At 39.2% G+C, this 15,939-nt stretch overlaps 1 protein-coding gene across 1 annotated transcript in view; it reads left to right on the forward strand.

The window, feature by feature from the left end:
• Positions 1-782: 782 nt before the first annotated feature.
• npffr2a (neuropeptide FF receptor 2a) overlaps positions 783-15,939 on the forward strand; it is a 29,272-nt gene continuing 14,115 nt past the window's right edge. The window contains exons 1-2 of the mRNA XM_074638804.1: positions 783-1,188; positions 10,398-10,732. Coding sequence (XP_074494905.1) covers positions 10,405-10,732 — 328 coding nt within the window. The 5' untranslated portion in view covers positions 783-1,188; positions 10,398-10,404. The remainder of the gene's footprint in view (positions 1,189-10,397; positions 10,733-15,939) is intronic.

The raw sequence follows: 15,939 nt of genomic DNA on the forward strand, positions 1-15,939 counted from the left end.
GAATGGGTGAATACTGACATGTAGTGTAAAGCGCTTTGAGTGGTCGGAAGACTAGAAAAGCGCTATATAAGTCCAAGTCCATTTACCATTTTATGCTAAATGTAGTACCTGTGAGGGTTTCTTGACAATATTTGTCATTGTTTTGTGTTGCTAATTGACTTCCAGTAATAAATATATACATACATTTGCATAAAGCAGCATATTTGCCCACTCCCATGTTGATAAGAGTATTAAATACTTGACAAATCTCCCTTTAAGGTACATTTTGAACAGATAAAAAAATGTGAGATTAATCACGATTAACTATGGACAATCATTATCATTAAATACTTTAATCGATTGACAGCCCTATAATTCAAACTTCAATATATGCGTTTTATTTGCTTTGGGCTATATTTTATCATTTCATTTTTTAAACTCATTTTGAAATTAATCAAATTTCTCATTTAATTGTTTTATTTAATTCCTGCACATTTGGGGCTTCCACAGGTTTGACTGTCACCTGATCCACATGATTATGTGTGTGTGTGTGTGCGTGTTTGTCTGCGTGTGTGTGTGTGTGTGTGTGTCTGTGTGTTTGTGTCTGCGTGTGTCCTCAGCAGTGTGTCTCTGCAGTAGTCGTGTTTACAGTCATACAGTAAAATGTGCAGCAGCAGTGCGCCAGACCATCTGTGACCTGCCCTGCATCAATCAGCATCACGTTAGACCTGTTTTTTTTTTTTTTTAATATATAGCCGACTCTTTGGCATTTCAGAGACAGCTGCTGGAAGAGATCAGGAACGATGCCACTCCACCATTAGTCTGCTGTTCATCCAGCTCTCACCACACCCCCCCTTCACTCCCCTCGACGTCACCGCATCAAATACGGACGGATCCTGCTGGAAATCCTCCACTTGCGCTCTGAGCGGCTGTCTGAGCGCATCCTGACTGAGCGCATCCTGGCTGAGCGCATCCTGGAGCATCCTGGAGACACATGAAGCATCCTGGAGCGCCTCGCAGCGACGCACATGAAACCGGACTGTTACTGAACACTGACGGAGCTTGACACGCTTTTTTTTGTTTCCATGCTTTTGTCTTTGTGTTTTCCTTCTCTTTGACCTACCCATGTCTCATTCAGAGGAAAGTGGACATTTTTTACTTTTCATTTCCTCGGAGTCTGTCGCCAGCTTGATTTGAAATAAACAAAAGGTAAGACACTTTATAAGCGTGGATAAAAAACAGTGGATAATAACCGGTGAAATTTATATATTATATTATCATTCTGAGTTATTAAAGGAAAAGTGAGAAAGGGGTAGGGAAATATAAGTTTAACTTCTACCTATACTCCTTTTCGGACCCTATTACTCTTGTTTTGTTTGTTATTATTTTGTATCTGTTTTTATTTATTTTATGTTCGAAATAAAGTCATTCATTCAAATTAATTTTAAAAAACTATTGTGAAGTTTGACTGGGAGCCATTGCAGCCACAGCTCGTTAGGAGCTCATAATAGGCTATCAAGGCACAGAGCTTTCAGGACAGCAACTGAAGCGTAGGTGTCCTTTTCTCCCCCTTGCTCTCTGTCCAGCCAGCTTTCTCCGCTTTGATGCGCTGAAATCCACTCGGATGGACACAGACACCTCTTTGTCCAGGAGCAGTCAGTCATGCGTGTTTTTTCCGCACAGTCAGCTCCCTCAAGTTGGCATCCTGCTGTCAAGTTTCCAGCAGAGGAGAACAATCTGAAGCAAAACACTCCTGAGAACCGTTCATTTCATTTCACATCAGCTGTGTGTGAGGTGCTGCGCCTGCTTTACGCGCGCAATTTTGGCACAGAATACGCATCCATATATTCTCTGGTGTTTGCCTTCATCCACCGGCGCAGCTCCGTTTTGTTGTTGGTAGAAGTGAATCAATAAAAAAATCATATTCGTGTGCGAAATCAGAGGCGCAGCTACATGGTGGTCATTGGGGGCTGAGGGGAGACTGGGGGCATGATGGACAGAAATGCAGTAAAACAAATAAAAAACCTTGAAAATACTGAAATACTCATCTCCTGATAGCTTTTAATAAAAGATAAGCTTCGACCTTGAGTGAGATTTTATTGTATATGCCTCTAAACATACACTGATCCTCTCCCTGTACATTTCCATTATGAGACATTCCAGTTGTTGGGTTTCAAGCTGATGACAAGCATGCTCAGTGTAGCCTTGAAAAACACATGTATGTGTACCTTCATTGCTTATCTAAGGAAATTGACTGAAATATGAACTGTAAGCAGACTGCAGTGCAAAAAAGAAATGATGAAGTGGAATCAGAGCAGGATGAAGATTGTAGTAGGCTTGTGAACCTGCACATTCTGGGATGTCCCTGCTGCCTTCCCTTTTTCAGTTTATTTGAAGTTGCCTATTTGTGCTTTATTTTCTATTACTCAAAGATGAAGTGAAGAATTATTAAAGTGTCTTCAGCGGAAAGTTTAAACTATTTATGATACAAATGATATAAACTGCATTGTGTGTCGAGGGTAGGGCTGTCAACCTGATTAAAATATTCAATCGTGATTAATCGCAAATCAATCGAACATTTTTTATCTGTTCACCTTAAAAGGGAGATTTGTCAAGTATTCAAGACTCTTATCAACATGGGGGTGGGCAAATATGCTGCTTTATGCAAATGTATGTATATATTTATTATTGGAAATCAATTAACACAAAACAATGACAAATATTGTCCAGAAACCCTCACAGGTACTGCATTTAGCATAAAATATATGCTCAAATCGTAACATGGCAATCTCAAGCCCAACAGGCAACAAAAGCTGTCAGTGTGTCAGTGTGCTGACTTGACTATGACTTGCTCCAAACTGCATGTGATTATCATAAAGTGGGCATGTCTGTAAAGGGGAGACTTGTGGGTACCCATAGAACCCATTTTCATTCACATATCTTGAGGTCAGAGGTCAAAGGATCCCTTTGAAAATGGCCATGCCAGTTTTTCCTCGCCAAAATTTAAGCGTTATTTAACCTCCTTAAGACCTGTTGAGGAGCTACAGCCAATGAGAGTGCAAGATAGGGATTGAAGTGAGACCTGGGGGAGGGGTCTTCTGTTAGCCATCCAAAAACCTGAGGAATTCAAAACTAACAGCTACATTTAGAGCACTTTATTTTGCAAAAGGACAGAATGTTTTATTTTTATAACTGTATTGAAGCACTTTCATTGATAAAAAAAAATAGTTGTATTACATCAAATTTATTGATATTCATTAAATGTTGAATATTTTCTTATGAATTGTTGAAATTTCTTTCATCCACCACATGATTAGACCCTTTTTCTGATGTGCTTCAATCCTAAAAGACAGAATTTAGAAAAATTCAAACGGAAAACACAGAATTTGGGAAAAATATCTAAATATTTATCTAAATATATATCTAAAAACCTAAATTTTGTAACAAACGTAGTCATTTTAAGCCAAACTATGTTTTTTAGTAAACGTAACCAAGAAGTTTTGTTGCTGTTGTTTTGTTTTGTCTTAATTCACAATTTTAACCACATGTTTAAAAACTGCGACTGTAATCCGGGAGAAAAGACGTTTCCCTCAAAACGTAATGGAGAATGCAGTTTAGTTATATGGGAAGTTAACTTTGTAGGAGACATGGTTGTCTGGACAGTGTTAGCTTCAAGTCCTGCATGCTGTATCTATTTTAAGATGCTAATATTAGTGAGAGTGAAGTAGTGTGATAACATCATGACATAATAATTTGTCTTTTGTTTTGATTGTAACATTTAGTCAACATGAGTCAGGAGGGACGCCTCTCAGGCCTGCAGTCCTGCCCAGGGTAAAGTTCATCTCATGACTATTCATGAACAGGCTATTATGGCTGGTTAATGAGGTTAAACTGACATGTGGGTCACGTTTAACTTATGTTTAGTTTGAGTCCCTTTAGACTTTATCCTGCAGGTAAATCTTTGTCTGAATAAACAACAAACTCCAATAACAGAAAATGTCCCATCTGAGATATTTTACATAACATGGTTTCTGTGGACCATTTCATTGTTTTTCTATTTTGCAATAGCTTGGTCAACTACAGCACAATATTTTTGCATACTGCAGTAGTCTGATATATGGATAATCCTTCATTCATTAAGCAAAACTGATTAATCCTAATCCAGATCATATCTGGGTCAAGGCTTACTGGCTCAGTGGTTATGATGCTATGATCACTCTGACATATTGAGCTTACATTGCTCTTCCACCACTTCATCTTCTGACTTATGCTGCTTATGATTACTCATCATTATCATTGAATCTGGAGTGTCTCCTGATAATGACATTCCTCCCAGGGTGGACAAATCCTCTGAAACCACCTTTAGACCTTTTACTGGATACTAATGATTTCCATTCAAACCCCAGAATCACTCCAGTTAGCTGCAGAGACTGACAATCTGAGAGAGCAAGAACTACCACACCACACCAAATTCCCTTCTAAAATTTAACATTTTAAAGTTTCATTAAATATTTATCAGTCACTTTTCCAAATCCACACAAACCACTCACATCAGCATAAATTAGATCCACTATACAGCACTTAGTCCTGACATTTCCTTCTTCCAAAACAGTGGTGAAGGCCAAATTGTCTCCTAAGTTACCATATGACCGGTTCCCGAGTAGAAATGTGGCATTTAAAAGGATATTTTTGGTGGACCACAGAGGACCAGCCCTATAAATGCAAAAGTCTGTCACTGAGTGACTAACTGAGTGATGAAGATACACGATTGGTTGACAGAGTGTTGGAGTTTCCTCATTGGCCCGTCCAACGTGACGCGTCTGGCTCACGAAACTTGGTCCAAACGGTCAAACTAGGTAATCTAGTTCTAAAATGAAATGAGATTCACCAGTGGCATCGCCTATTTCTCGCTTTAAATGTTTTCAGAAGTCGATTGTTTGGACGGAATAACAGAAAGTTTACGAGCAGGCTGCCATGATGTTTCCTGTATGAAAAGGCGAGCAGAAAACCAGGGACCAATCAGGTGCATTCCACGAGAGGTTATGTCACCGCTTCAACGGCCAGTTGAATGGAGCAGCGCGTCCCCTAGTGTCCTCGCCGGACATGTACTGCTGCTTTTAACATTATAGACATGACCACTGACTATTTGTATAACAATTTAGCCACAAATTCACAGACTGACGCTACACGGTCCAGACATATACTCTGTTTTGACCAATATGTCACTTAGTCAGTGGTCGTCAGTTTACTCAATGATAGAAAAGGGAAAAAGGTTGGGAACCATTGGCTTATATCATACAAATACAGCACAAGCATTCACTAGTAGATTATTCAAACCTTGAGGAACATAAAAGTAAAGCAAGTTTTAGAGAGTTTAAATCGGCGTAAAGACAGGTGAAGTACTAAATCATCAAATTTTGGTGTTTAATCAGGAAGATGCCGTCTGAAATCTGTCACCCCAGGTTCATCCCCAGGTCTGAGAGTTCAGATTTAGGCCAACAGACAAAGAGAAATAAATGAAATGTCTCAATCACTCAACACATCCTACAAAATCTGATCCAGAGGAATATTGTGGATGTATATCACATCCTTGTGGTACGCGCAAAACACAAAAATCACATTTTAGGGTGGCATTGGTCTTCCAATTACTGTCTGAAATAAAAGAAAAAGCTCATGCATCATTTTGGCAAAATGAGCTCGTCTCTGCAGGAAACCAGCACAGCATAAAATTGTTTTTGGAGGATTATTCTTCTTAAGGCTTTTTGTGCAGAAGAAAGACTGAAAAGCATTTTACAAGTCTGCGGCAACATTGTTCACCATGAATACTAAAACACAATAGTCCATTAGATCTTATATTACCTCCATTTTATAAGATTTATCTGGCTGCCTATCGCCCACATGACGAATTTCCAGGAAAAAACAAAGATAACTGAGAAAAACACCATGACCACGTGCACGCAGGATGCAGCAAGCTTTGTTTGGAGTTTCAGAGAAAAAGAGCTCTGATCAAAATCTCAGAAAGTGTGTAATTTTAGCCAGGTCTACATTCAACTCAGTCACAGATAAACAACATCCTCATAGACTACCAGGACACATCTGCCGTTCTATGAATAAGAGATTAAAACTGCAGGGTTTGGTTGGCATGGCACATTAAAGAGCTTTCAAAATCTATACTTCGTCATTTTCTTCAGTTGCCCATTCATATTTTATTCACATTTGTTCAGCTCATACTTACAAACAAAGGAGCAGTAAGCCTACAGAGCAATTTGCCAACTGTGAGGTTTATCCCAGTCAGTGACTTGGAGCCAGAAAATAGTTCATACTTGGAGGCACTTCTGTTGGTCAGCCATAAAGAAAGGGTTGTTAAAATGTCAGAAAAGGTGACAGAGGAAGGACATATTTTAAGGCACAAACATCAACAAAGCCCAGAAATACATTTTCTTCCATCTATTCTCAAGCATTGCCATATAAGAAATACCCAATCACAATCACATGCAGTTATAATCAGACATAATGAGGAGGATTCATAATCACAACAGCTACACGTATCTGATGAAAAGCTCCACTCTATAATTTCACAGGTTTGTCACAGCTGTTTATTTGCTGTTGACTTCACAACATGCACTGAATCCAATTTAAAACACTTGTGCACAAAAGAAACAGCTGTCAGGGAGGGGGGATGGTGTTTGCATTTCTGGATCCATTTTATTGTCCACTTGAAAACAATAGTCATATACTTATTTCTCTCAATGTGTCAGTTTCCAGTGGAGCAATTGAGTCAGACAGCAGATGACAAGGACTACAGACAATACCGTGAGATGTAAACAGCATTTTAAGATTCCTGGATAACAATGAATGTTGACTCTTTCTAAAGCCCCCTGTGGCACATTTGTGATATTGGCTATATGAATAAAATTAACTTGACTATTTCAATTGTATTCACATTACTGAAAGGACTTAAGTGGGAGTCTTTAATGGAGGTTCTGCTGGATTTATCTACACATAGGACAATTTGACTGCTTGATGGTGCATACTAAACCCTCCAGCGATAAACAGAAACCCAATTAAAACAAACTGACAAAGAATGTACGAGGTCTGTCTTCTGTCACTTAATGGGATCTGGTTTGCAGCATGGAAACAGGAATATGAATAGTTATATAAGCAAAAGGAAACACTTTGAACAGGAGGGTAAATAGTTAGACTTAGGGCTGCAACAGACAAGGCAAAAGTGAGCATGGCTTATATACCTCCGCTCACTGCTTGACCCCTGCTAAAGTAGGGCCAAAGGTTTTGCTTTTTTGGAAATATTTCAACAATTGTGGGCACCTTGGACTTCTAACCCCCAAAAGGCACAACTAGACCACACTGTCAACCATCATACCAAATTTGAAGTTCCTAAGTTAAATAGTTTCCGAGTTCTGCTCCGGAAACAAAAATGTGACGAACGGACGGAAGGACGGACAGACCAAAACGGACACGTGGAGCGCTATATACCCCCGACTACGTTGTCGCGAGGGTATAATTAATGCTATATGTTAATATTTGGATGAATCAATTCATGTCAAATGTGTCAAAAACAGTCAAAAGTTAACAGAGCTCCAAAAAACAGTCAAAAATCTAAATTTACAATGTATAAAAAAACAGACAAACCTCACATTTCCGCAGCTGGAAACAGTGAATGACTTAAGAGATTATTCAATTATCAAAATTAAATTTTCTATGGATAAACTTATGCATCAATTAACAGAGTTTGGTTTGTCCATTTTGGGCTACTGTAGAAACATGGCGAACTCCGTGAAGAGGACCCGCTCCCTATGTAGATATAAAGACTCATTTCTAAGCTAACGAAAACAAAAGCTGCCAAAATTCCCTTGTTCTAACTTCTCAAATGTAAGGATTTGTTGCTTTATCTTATGTGATCATAAACTGAGTATCCTTGGACAAAACAAGAAACTTTAAGTCGTCACCTGAGGGGCAGATTAATCGATGATGAAAATAATTGTTTTGTTAAATTTCAACCATTTTAAGCGAACCGTCAGAATCAAAAGGATTTCTGTCTAAACTCACCACTTTGCATTGACATTAAACAATCAGCAGTAAGAAATCAATCAAAAAAGAGGCTGAGACACTGGTTTCTCTATTCGACAGACCAAAATGCACCGCAGCCTTCTTCTCATTTGAGGATCGGTCGTTGACTTCAGCATCGGTCTCTCTCTCTGCTTCCAGTTCTCTCTCAAGGGACAAAACAACCTCACTCTGCTGCCGTTATTGATCTCTCTTCACCCGGACGTATGCAGCAAGCAACTACAGCCCCTTCTCTGAGGCTGTCTGAAGTCATTTCGGGGAATTTAGAAAATCACAAACTTAAGTAGAAGTAGATGAGGGCGGCTGAGGGTAAGCAGGCACGCCAATAGCACTCCATTATGAAATATAGTCAAGTCTGAAACACTGAACATCACAGACTGATGTTAGAGCAGAAAGATCAATGCTTCATTTCCATCATTGCTCTTTTCTGAACTTCATCATTATTGTGCAAAGATTGAACTCTTATTTCATGCATCTCTTTGCTGAAGTCAGTCCTCTGTAATGCCACTTTTTTATAGACTGTTAACTTTCTGGCCCTCAGGTCTGTTACGTCTCCTCTCATGTAAAGCAGCCACTGCAGCCTGATTTGCTTGAAAAGGTCCTGCTGGATTTGCTCTACCGAATGGCTTTCTCCTATTTTTCCGAACACGTCATATTGTCTTAATGGGTGCTTGATCACTTAACGTTTGGCACTAACTTGTCACTGTTCTGAGATATACGGTACTTCTACGGTGAAGAGATGCGGCTGCGATTTCCATGCAAGCACTAGTGAGTGAATTATGCACACTACATATAAATGGAAATGATGGGACTACGCCATACAGTACATGTACTGTAACTAAAATCAGCTGCACTACTTAATAATTTAGTTAGGTTAATTTTAATATCACCATTGGGTCAAATGACGTAATGATGTAATGTCAAAGGGTTCTCTCATGGTGAGTCATCTCCCGACTCTGCAGTTCTCCAGAGTATTTTAGTGTCTTTTAGCTCATTGTTTTGGTTTTACTGCCCACGACTTTACCGTTTTAGTTTATCCTTACATTCTATATCTAAATCTGTTGTTTCCAGTCAGCTGTTTTCAGTGAAAATGCTCAGATAAAGCCACCGTACGCTACCTACCCAGCATCAGACAGCAAACTGAAAAAGTTAGGAACTACCTAGTAAATATGGTGGACAATTTAACAGCTAAAGAGACCACCACCAGGTCAGGTGGACACAAACATGACTCCCAAGTTAAGCTTCTGAAAGCTCTGAGTTTACGAGTTGTGACGTGTTTGTTGACTTTGTCAGAAATGGCAGAGGCCATAGAAGTAAATTTTTTGGTGCACAATAAGTTAATATGAATTCAATTTAGTCGTGTAAATTGTTTTTCTTCGTCATTTTATAATATGTCTGATGAAAATGTTGATATTCCCAACGGCCTCATCTTTTTCCTCTGTCATTATGCCTTTGTAATTACTGTATTATGTTACCCACCTGATAGCTTATCAAACTGTTAGCCTCTGTGGCTTCTAGACGCCAGCAGTAAAGTTAATATTGCCGTTGCTTAGCAGCGGTGTTCTCACGACTTAATTATTTGAACTCCAAGCATATTGTGTGCACGACTTCACGAGTTTCATTTGAAGGCACCAATAAACATTACAAAAAGAGAACATAAATCCTTCTGCAGTGCATTACAAGTGTGTTGTTATCTACTAAAATAAGGTTTTCACAGAGCATCTCTAAGACAGGGCACTACCTGCATGCCTGACATTTGACATTTTACACTGCATGAATTAACCCAGCCGCTAGCAGACTTCAGTTAATTACTTTTCCTTACACATAGCTCTTCTACTCTTGCTTTGTTTACATCATTGCATCTCCCACCAGAACAACAGCGAGAGAGAGACAAGTTAGCGGACTGCAGAGTGCCGTCTCTCAGCTCAAACTCTCTTCACACTGAGCTGAAATGAAACCAAACTCCCAATTATGTCCTGTCACTGCATCAATGCAGAATCATTTCGAAATGTCCACACCTCTAACACTGGTGTACAACTGTCTAACACATTTGCCAAAATCAACCTCACGGTGTGATGTCAGTGTTGTGTTTACAGCTCGTCTCCGCTGCCTCAAAACTAGTTTAAATGCAGCCTCAAGCTTATACATTTCTCTCCACTTCTTGATGTTTAGATATATTTTTTCTATGTAATTAATTTAACCTGATTACACATACTAAGCATTTTGTCAATGGTGTCTAGTTTCCATTATTTCCTGAATCTTATGTTGATTTTTTTTCCTTCATTATTGCTAAAGTAAACTGATTCACCATGTAGTCTTCTTTCATGTTTCAGGTTTAAAATGAACGAAGGACTTGAGAACAACTTGACTCAACTGTATGACAACTGGACGTTTTACAACTCCTCTGTGGAGTTCGTCATACCCAGGAACAACATCACCTATGTTGGATTTTACCTGCATCAGCCGTCCACAGCAGCCATCTTCATCGTGTCCTATCTGCTCATCTTCCTCGTGTGCATGGTGGGAAATGGAGTGGTTTGTTTCATCGTGCTGCGGAGCAAAAACATGCGGACTGTCACCAACTTGTTCATCTTAAACCTTGCTGTGAGTGACCTCCTGGTGGGGATATTCTGCATGCCCACAACACTTCTTGACAACATAATTACAGGTGAGCGGGACAGTAATTTGAAGCTTTCAATGTGGTGTTGTTTATCTTGTGTCAAAACAAGGATTTTTTAGCCAAGCTGGTTGTGTTGTCAGTCAGTTGGTTGTTTCAACACTTTCCACTGAAATATCTCAACAACTATTGTATGGATGGCTGTGAACTTTGGAAGGATGAATCCGTATAACTTTGATTCCCTGACATTTCATCTGGTGTCACCAACAGGTCAAATTGTTCAACGCTTAATCTCAGGAGAAGACACTTCAAAAACTGTAACCCAATCTCAACAACTTTTAGGTAGATTTACATGAAATTTGGTTAAGACATTCATGGTACCAAAACAATGAATCCTAATTACTTTGGTGATCTCCCGACTTTTCTCTAGGGCCACCAGCAGGCTGACATTTTGATGGAAATGTCTCAACAACTATAGGATGGATTCATTGCCATTACATTTGGTAAAGACTAGGGCTGGGCTGTCAATCGCATAATTGTCCATGATTAATCGCAATTAATCACACATTTTTTATCTGTTCAAAATGTACCTTAAAAAGGGAGATTTGTCAAGTATTTAATACTATTATCAACATGGGAGTGGGTAAATATGCTGCTTTATGCAAATGTATGTATATATTTATTAATGGAAATCAATTAACACAAAACAATGACAAATATTGTCCAGAAACCCTCACAGGTACTGCATTTAGCATAAAAAATATGCTGAAATCATAACGTGGAAAACTCAAGCCCAACAGGCAACAACAGCTGTCAGTGTGTCAGTGTGCTGACTTGACTATGACTTGCCCCAAACTGCATGTGATTATCATATAGTGGGCATGTCTGTAAAGGGGAGACTCGTGGGAAAATATAATAAATAACCTGATGGCATGAGGCTTGAACGGTAACTTCGTTTAAGAGCAGTTGAAGGTGACAAAGTACAACTGAGGTTCATGGATGTTGAAGTAAATGTGACAAAGTCCAGCTTTGAGTAATGAAAGTTGAGTTAAGTTTGACAAAGTAGAGCTGAGCCTGGTGAGCTGAGTCTGAGATTTCATAAACATGGCTACAGTACAGAGAATAAACCATTTTAATTTTCTTCTGTCGCAACCCTCAGGTCTATCTTTAAATTTTTTTGCCCCACAATGTGTAATGATCTACGTGGCAAAGCAGTTTATCCATTTTTTCCTCCAAACAACCTTTTTGGTATGTCAATACAGCTTCACGGGGCTGCTAGCACTGTCAATCCTTTGATTAACCTTGTTCCCTAATCCCTAACCACTCGTGTTATTCAATTCTCTGCAGGGCTGTCTTTGTTTTTCAGTTTAAAGTTGTATTGATATGGACTACTAAGAGGTCCTTGGAGGACATCTCACGCAACATGAACCTTGAGGCGATCACGGAATGACCTATTGTTTTATTAACAGCCTGTGGTGTTCAAAAGTGAAGAAGGCTCAGAGGAGTTGGGATTGTAATTGGTCATGGACCAGTCAGACAGCCTTCCCTGCATGCATGAATATGAACAGGGCTTTTTACACGTTGTGCTGATTGGACTTGACATTTGGCTCACGATGATACAAATCTCACAGGAGCGAGTGATAGTGGCTGACAGTTCAGATCTTCATATATGCTGTCAACAGAAGGTGCAATGGCTTCATCTTTTCAGTTTTTAAAACAATAAAAAACAATCTTAATAATTCAGGAGGATCCTCTCAACTGACTGAAATCATGAACATCAATTTTCAGAGGACAATTAACTTGGAACTTCTTTGAAAGGAGATTGATTTGGACCTTACCCAATGTGGAGAGTCCGCTTGAAAATACTAACAAAATAAAGCCTGCGAGTACGTCTCTTTTGTTAATCATAACAATTGAATGACAAAAGAATTAGCTGTGATTACAGTGACTGGGGATCAACTGAAGTGCCTTATTCACCTCCATCATTTTATAGTGGGTACTATGATTCAATAGGTAATACTACAACAAATAATACAGATATCTCCTCTTAACAAGAGCAGCAAAAAACAGAGTAATCAGTCGTTATTGTCTGAATCAGGAACACGTCAGACCCTGACACGGAGTTGGGGGAAATCCAGCTGGCAGAGGGACAAAAATATTATGGACAGCTTGCAGCTACTAGAAGTAAACAAGTATGAAAGCTTATCAGCTTTGCAATAGATTATCACAATCAAAATGTGTTTATTACAAAAAATCTGTTTGGCGGAGAACAAGAAGACACCAGTGACCAAAATCTGCTTCACTGTTAATATTGTGGTCTTGTTCTCCATTTTATTTTTTTTACCCACAAATAACTGTTGTCCTCTGAGGTGTAGAATGAAGTTATACTATGGTCCGGAAATGTAAAAATGAAAATGCCTTGTGGCTGGTTCGGACTACACGATATCAGTAGGAAAGGAATTTTGACCTGTTGGTGATGCTTACGGATCAGCTGTGGCCGATATAACTGTTTATCTTGACTCAAATCAAAAGACAGCATGTGTCTGTTTAAAGTCCCATGAGAGCCACAGCTTGTCAGTGCAGACACCGTTAAACACAATCAGAAAGGCATCGATCTGGAGAGAAGTAAAGACAATTTCTGAAGCAGTGGGATTTTATCACAGCACCTTAGGCTTCATCAGGAAGACATTTAAAATAATATTTGATTAGGGTTGATATATGAGATTTAAAATACCGATAGCAGTCAGGATTGTGCTGATTTTTGCTGTTTGTTATTTTTAACTTATTTATTTACTCCATTTCTTCCTCACAAGGTTCAACAAATCAGATGCCACCAATGGGAATCCTTTAAATTGAATTGTTTGTGTTTCCATGTTGCTGAACATTGACGTTAAAAAATGTTCAAATGCAAATTAACTATAGGAAAATTACTTCTGTAACCCGCAGCTCTGCCCACGTTGCTACTCAACATTTTTCCTCTTGCAAAAGGGCACTGAAAGAAGCAACAGGCATCAAAATAGGCACTTGTACTCTATCACTGAACATGCTTTCAATTGCGTGTTTGAGAGGGATGCATTTCCAATTTTGATGACATCTAGCTCATGTTCTTACCAAAATTGATGCACTTATTGTGAGTAGCTTCAGACAAAAGCATCAGCAAATTGAATGTAGTGCACAGCATGACAAGAATAGCATACAGAAAACCAGAAGCAAGAACGACTTAAAGTCATCCTCCTCTCGAAAATGTGTATTTTTTTTCTTGTTGGCTTGTTTGGGCTTCACTGTGCAGAATGATTTATGAGCAGAGTTTGACACTAGAAGGTTGCTTTCACATTCATCTGCTGAAGTTTCTCTGTTCCCACCTCAAATCGCAGTTTAAGGTGTGTACTTAGAGATGATTTTGTGACATCGCAACTAGTTTGGAAGCCAATCATAGCCCAGTATGAATCTTACTCAAGTGTGATGTGGAAACTTGACATCTCCAGTGCTCAAACACTAAGAATGAAGGCATCTTGTGTCCAGTGGTTAAACTGCTGGAACAAAACTAAACACATATTCATCCATTCTGGATTTTCAATTAGTGAGAAGAAGTAGATGTGCTTTTAAGATTTTTTTTTAACTAGCTATTGAAACAAGAAAATTGTGGAAAACAGACAAATTATTATTATAAAAGAGTATTTTTATACTAAAACGTGCCTTAAGGAGATGTTAAAAAGGAACATTAAGAGCTTCACCAGTTTGCTATGTGCTGCAGTCTATTGTACCGTAATTTGTTGGACATTTTGCCCACCCAAGTGTGTTATGTGGTGTATCCTAGTGGAGAGGCACACATTACAGAAGTCATTCCAGTTGACTGGCACTCAACGATATAGAGGTACTCTGATTCTTCCTACAGCTGATCATCCAACCAAACTGAGCAACAAGGGAAGGAGGACCTTCCTCGGGGAGGACACCAAGAAGCCAAAGATCATACACATAAAAAAAAAAAAAAATGCACTCTTTTGCTGTGAAAGCAGAGCCTGCTGGAAGCAAAGAAGTCAGAGTAGCACTTCTCACATGTGAGCAGAGTGGTGGGAGTGGAAGTAACAGACCAAAGTGGTGCCTGCAAAGGTGTAGTCTAGTCAGACTTTGCAGAAAGGCACAAGAAACAGAAGAGCTCATCACAGTCTACCAGGTTAGATTACTGCAACTCACTGTACCTGGTGTTGGCCGGTCCTCTTAATCTCACTTGGTACAGAGTAGTGCAGCAAGACTTTTAAGGCCAAGCTCACAAGACACAACTTTCAAAGTCGTCAGATTGCTGTACTATTCACACTACACAACTTGCGGTCTTGTAATCGGGAGTCTTTAAGGGCGCTTTCACAAGCCAACATTTAGTCCACTTTGATCGAACTCTGGTGCAGTTCAACCTCTGGTGTGGTTCATTTGGGCGGCTGTGAATGCAGTAATCGTACTCTGGTGCGAACCAAACACAACCGTTTCCAAGTGAACCAAAACACAGGCTGCCTGTGTGGGCACATCTGGAATGAAGAAAACATACAGAATATGATAAAGTCTGCAAAACAGTAACTGAGAAGGGATTTGTGCGCAGTCGATCAAAGTATCAAAGTCCGCGATTCCCTGCATAGAGATGGCAGCTCTCGAGATGAAAAAGTTAAATTTGCTCTTTCGTACACGCCCCTCAGATAATTATTTTTTAATTTGTTCCGCTTTGATTTGTGTACTGTGAAACTGAACCACCTTAAATAGAAAACGAACCAAAGTATAAATTTCACTCTGATTCGGACTAGACAAACAAACTAGACAGATACATGGTAAATAACAGTTTGAATTACACTGTGGAGTGTACACAGTACTGTACTTTGTTTTGGTCATCTATAGTGTTTATTTGCATAAAAACACACAATTGAAATGATTATGAATATTTAAATATTTGCATTGATTAAAAAAAATCTTGGGAAATAACTAAGAAACTAAAATTACTAACTCTCCTCCTGTTGATTTCGACACAAATTTGTTGTTCACAGTGTCGCATTATCTTGGAAAAAATAGGGCGCGTCCCCTCAGGTCTAGTAGCACCATGCTGCTGAGACTCCGTTCCAAAACAAACTGAAACATGATCCAGCGTGCTTATGCGTCATTGTGCAGCGTAACTGTCAGAAAGCATCGATAAGAGGAATCAATAGTCACGGAGGCATGAGATGGAAAGGAATCAGACAACTACGGTTCTCTATTCCCATCACTAGCATTTTCCCTGC

Source organism: Sebastes fasciatus, chromosome 6 (assembly GCF_043250625.1).
Source record: "Sebastes fasciatus isolate fSebFas1 chromosome 6, fSebFas1.pri, whole genome shotgun sequence".
NCBI lineage: Eukaryota > Metazoa > Chordata > Actinopteri > Perciformes > Sebastidae > Sebastes > Sebastes fasciatus.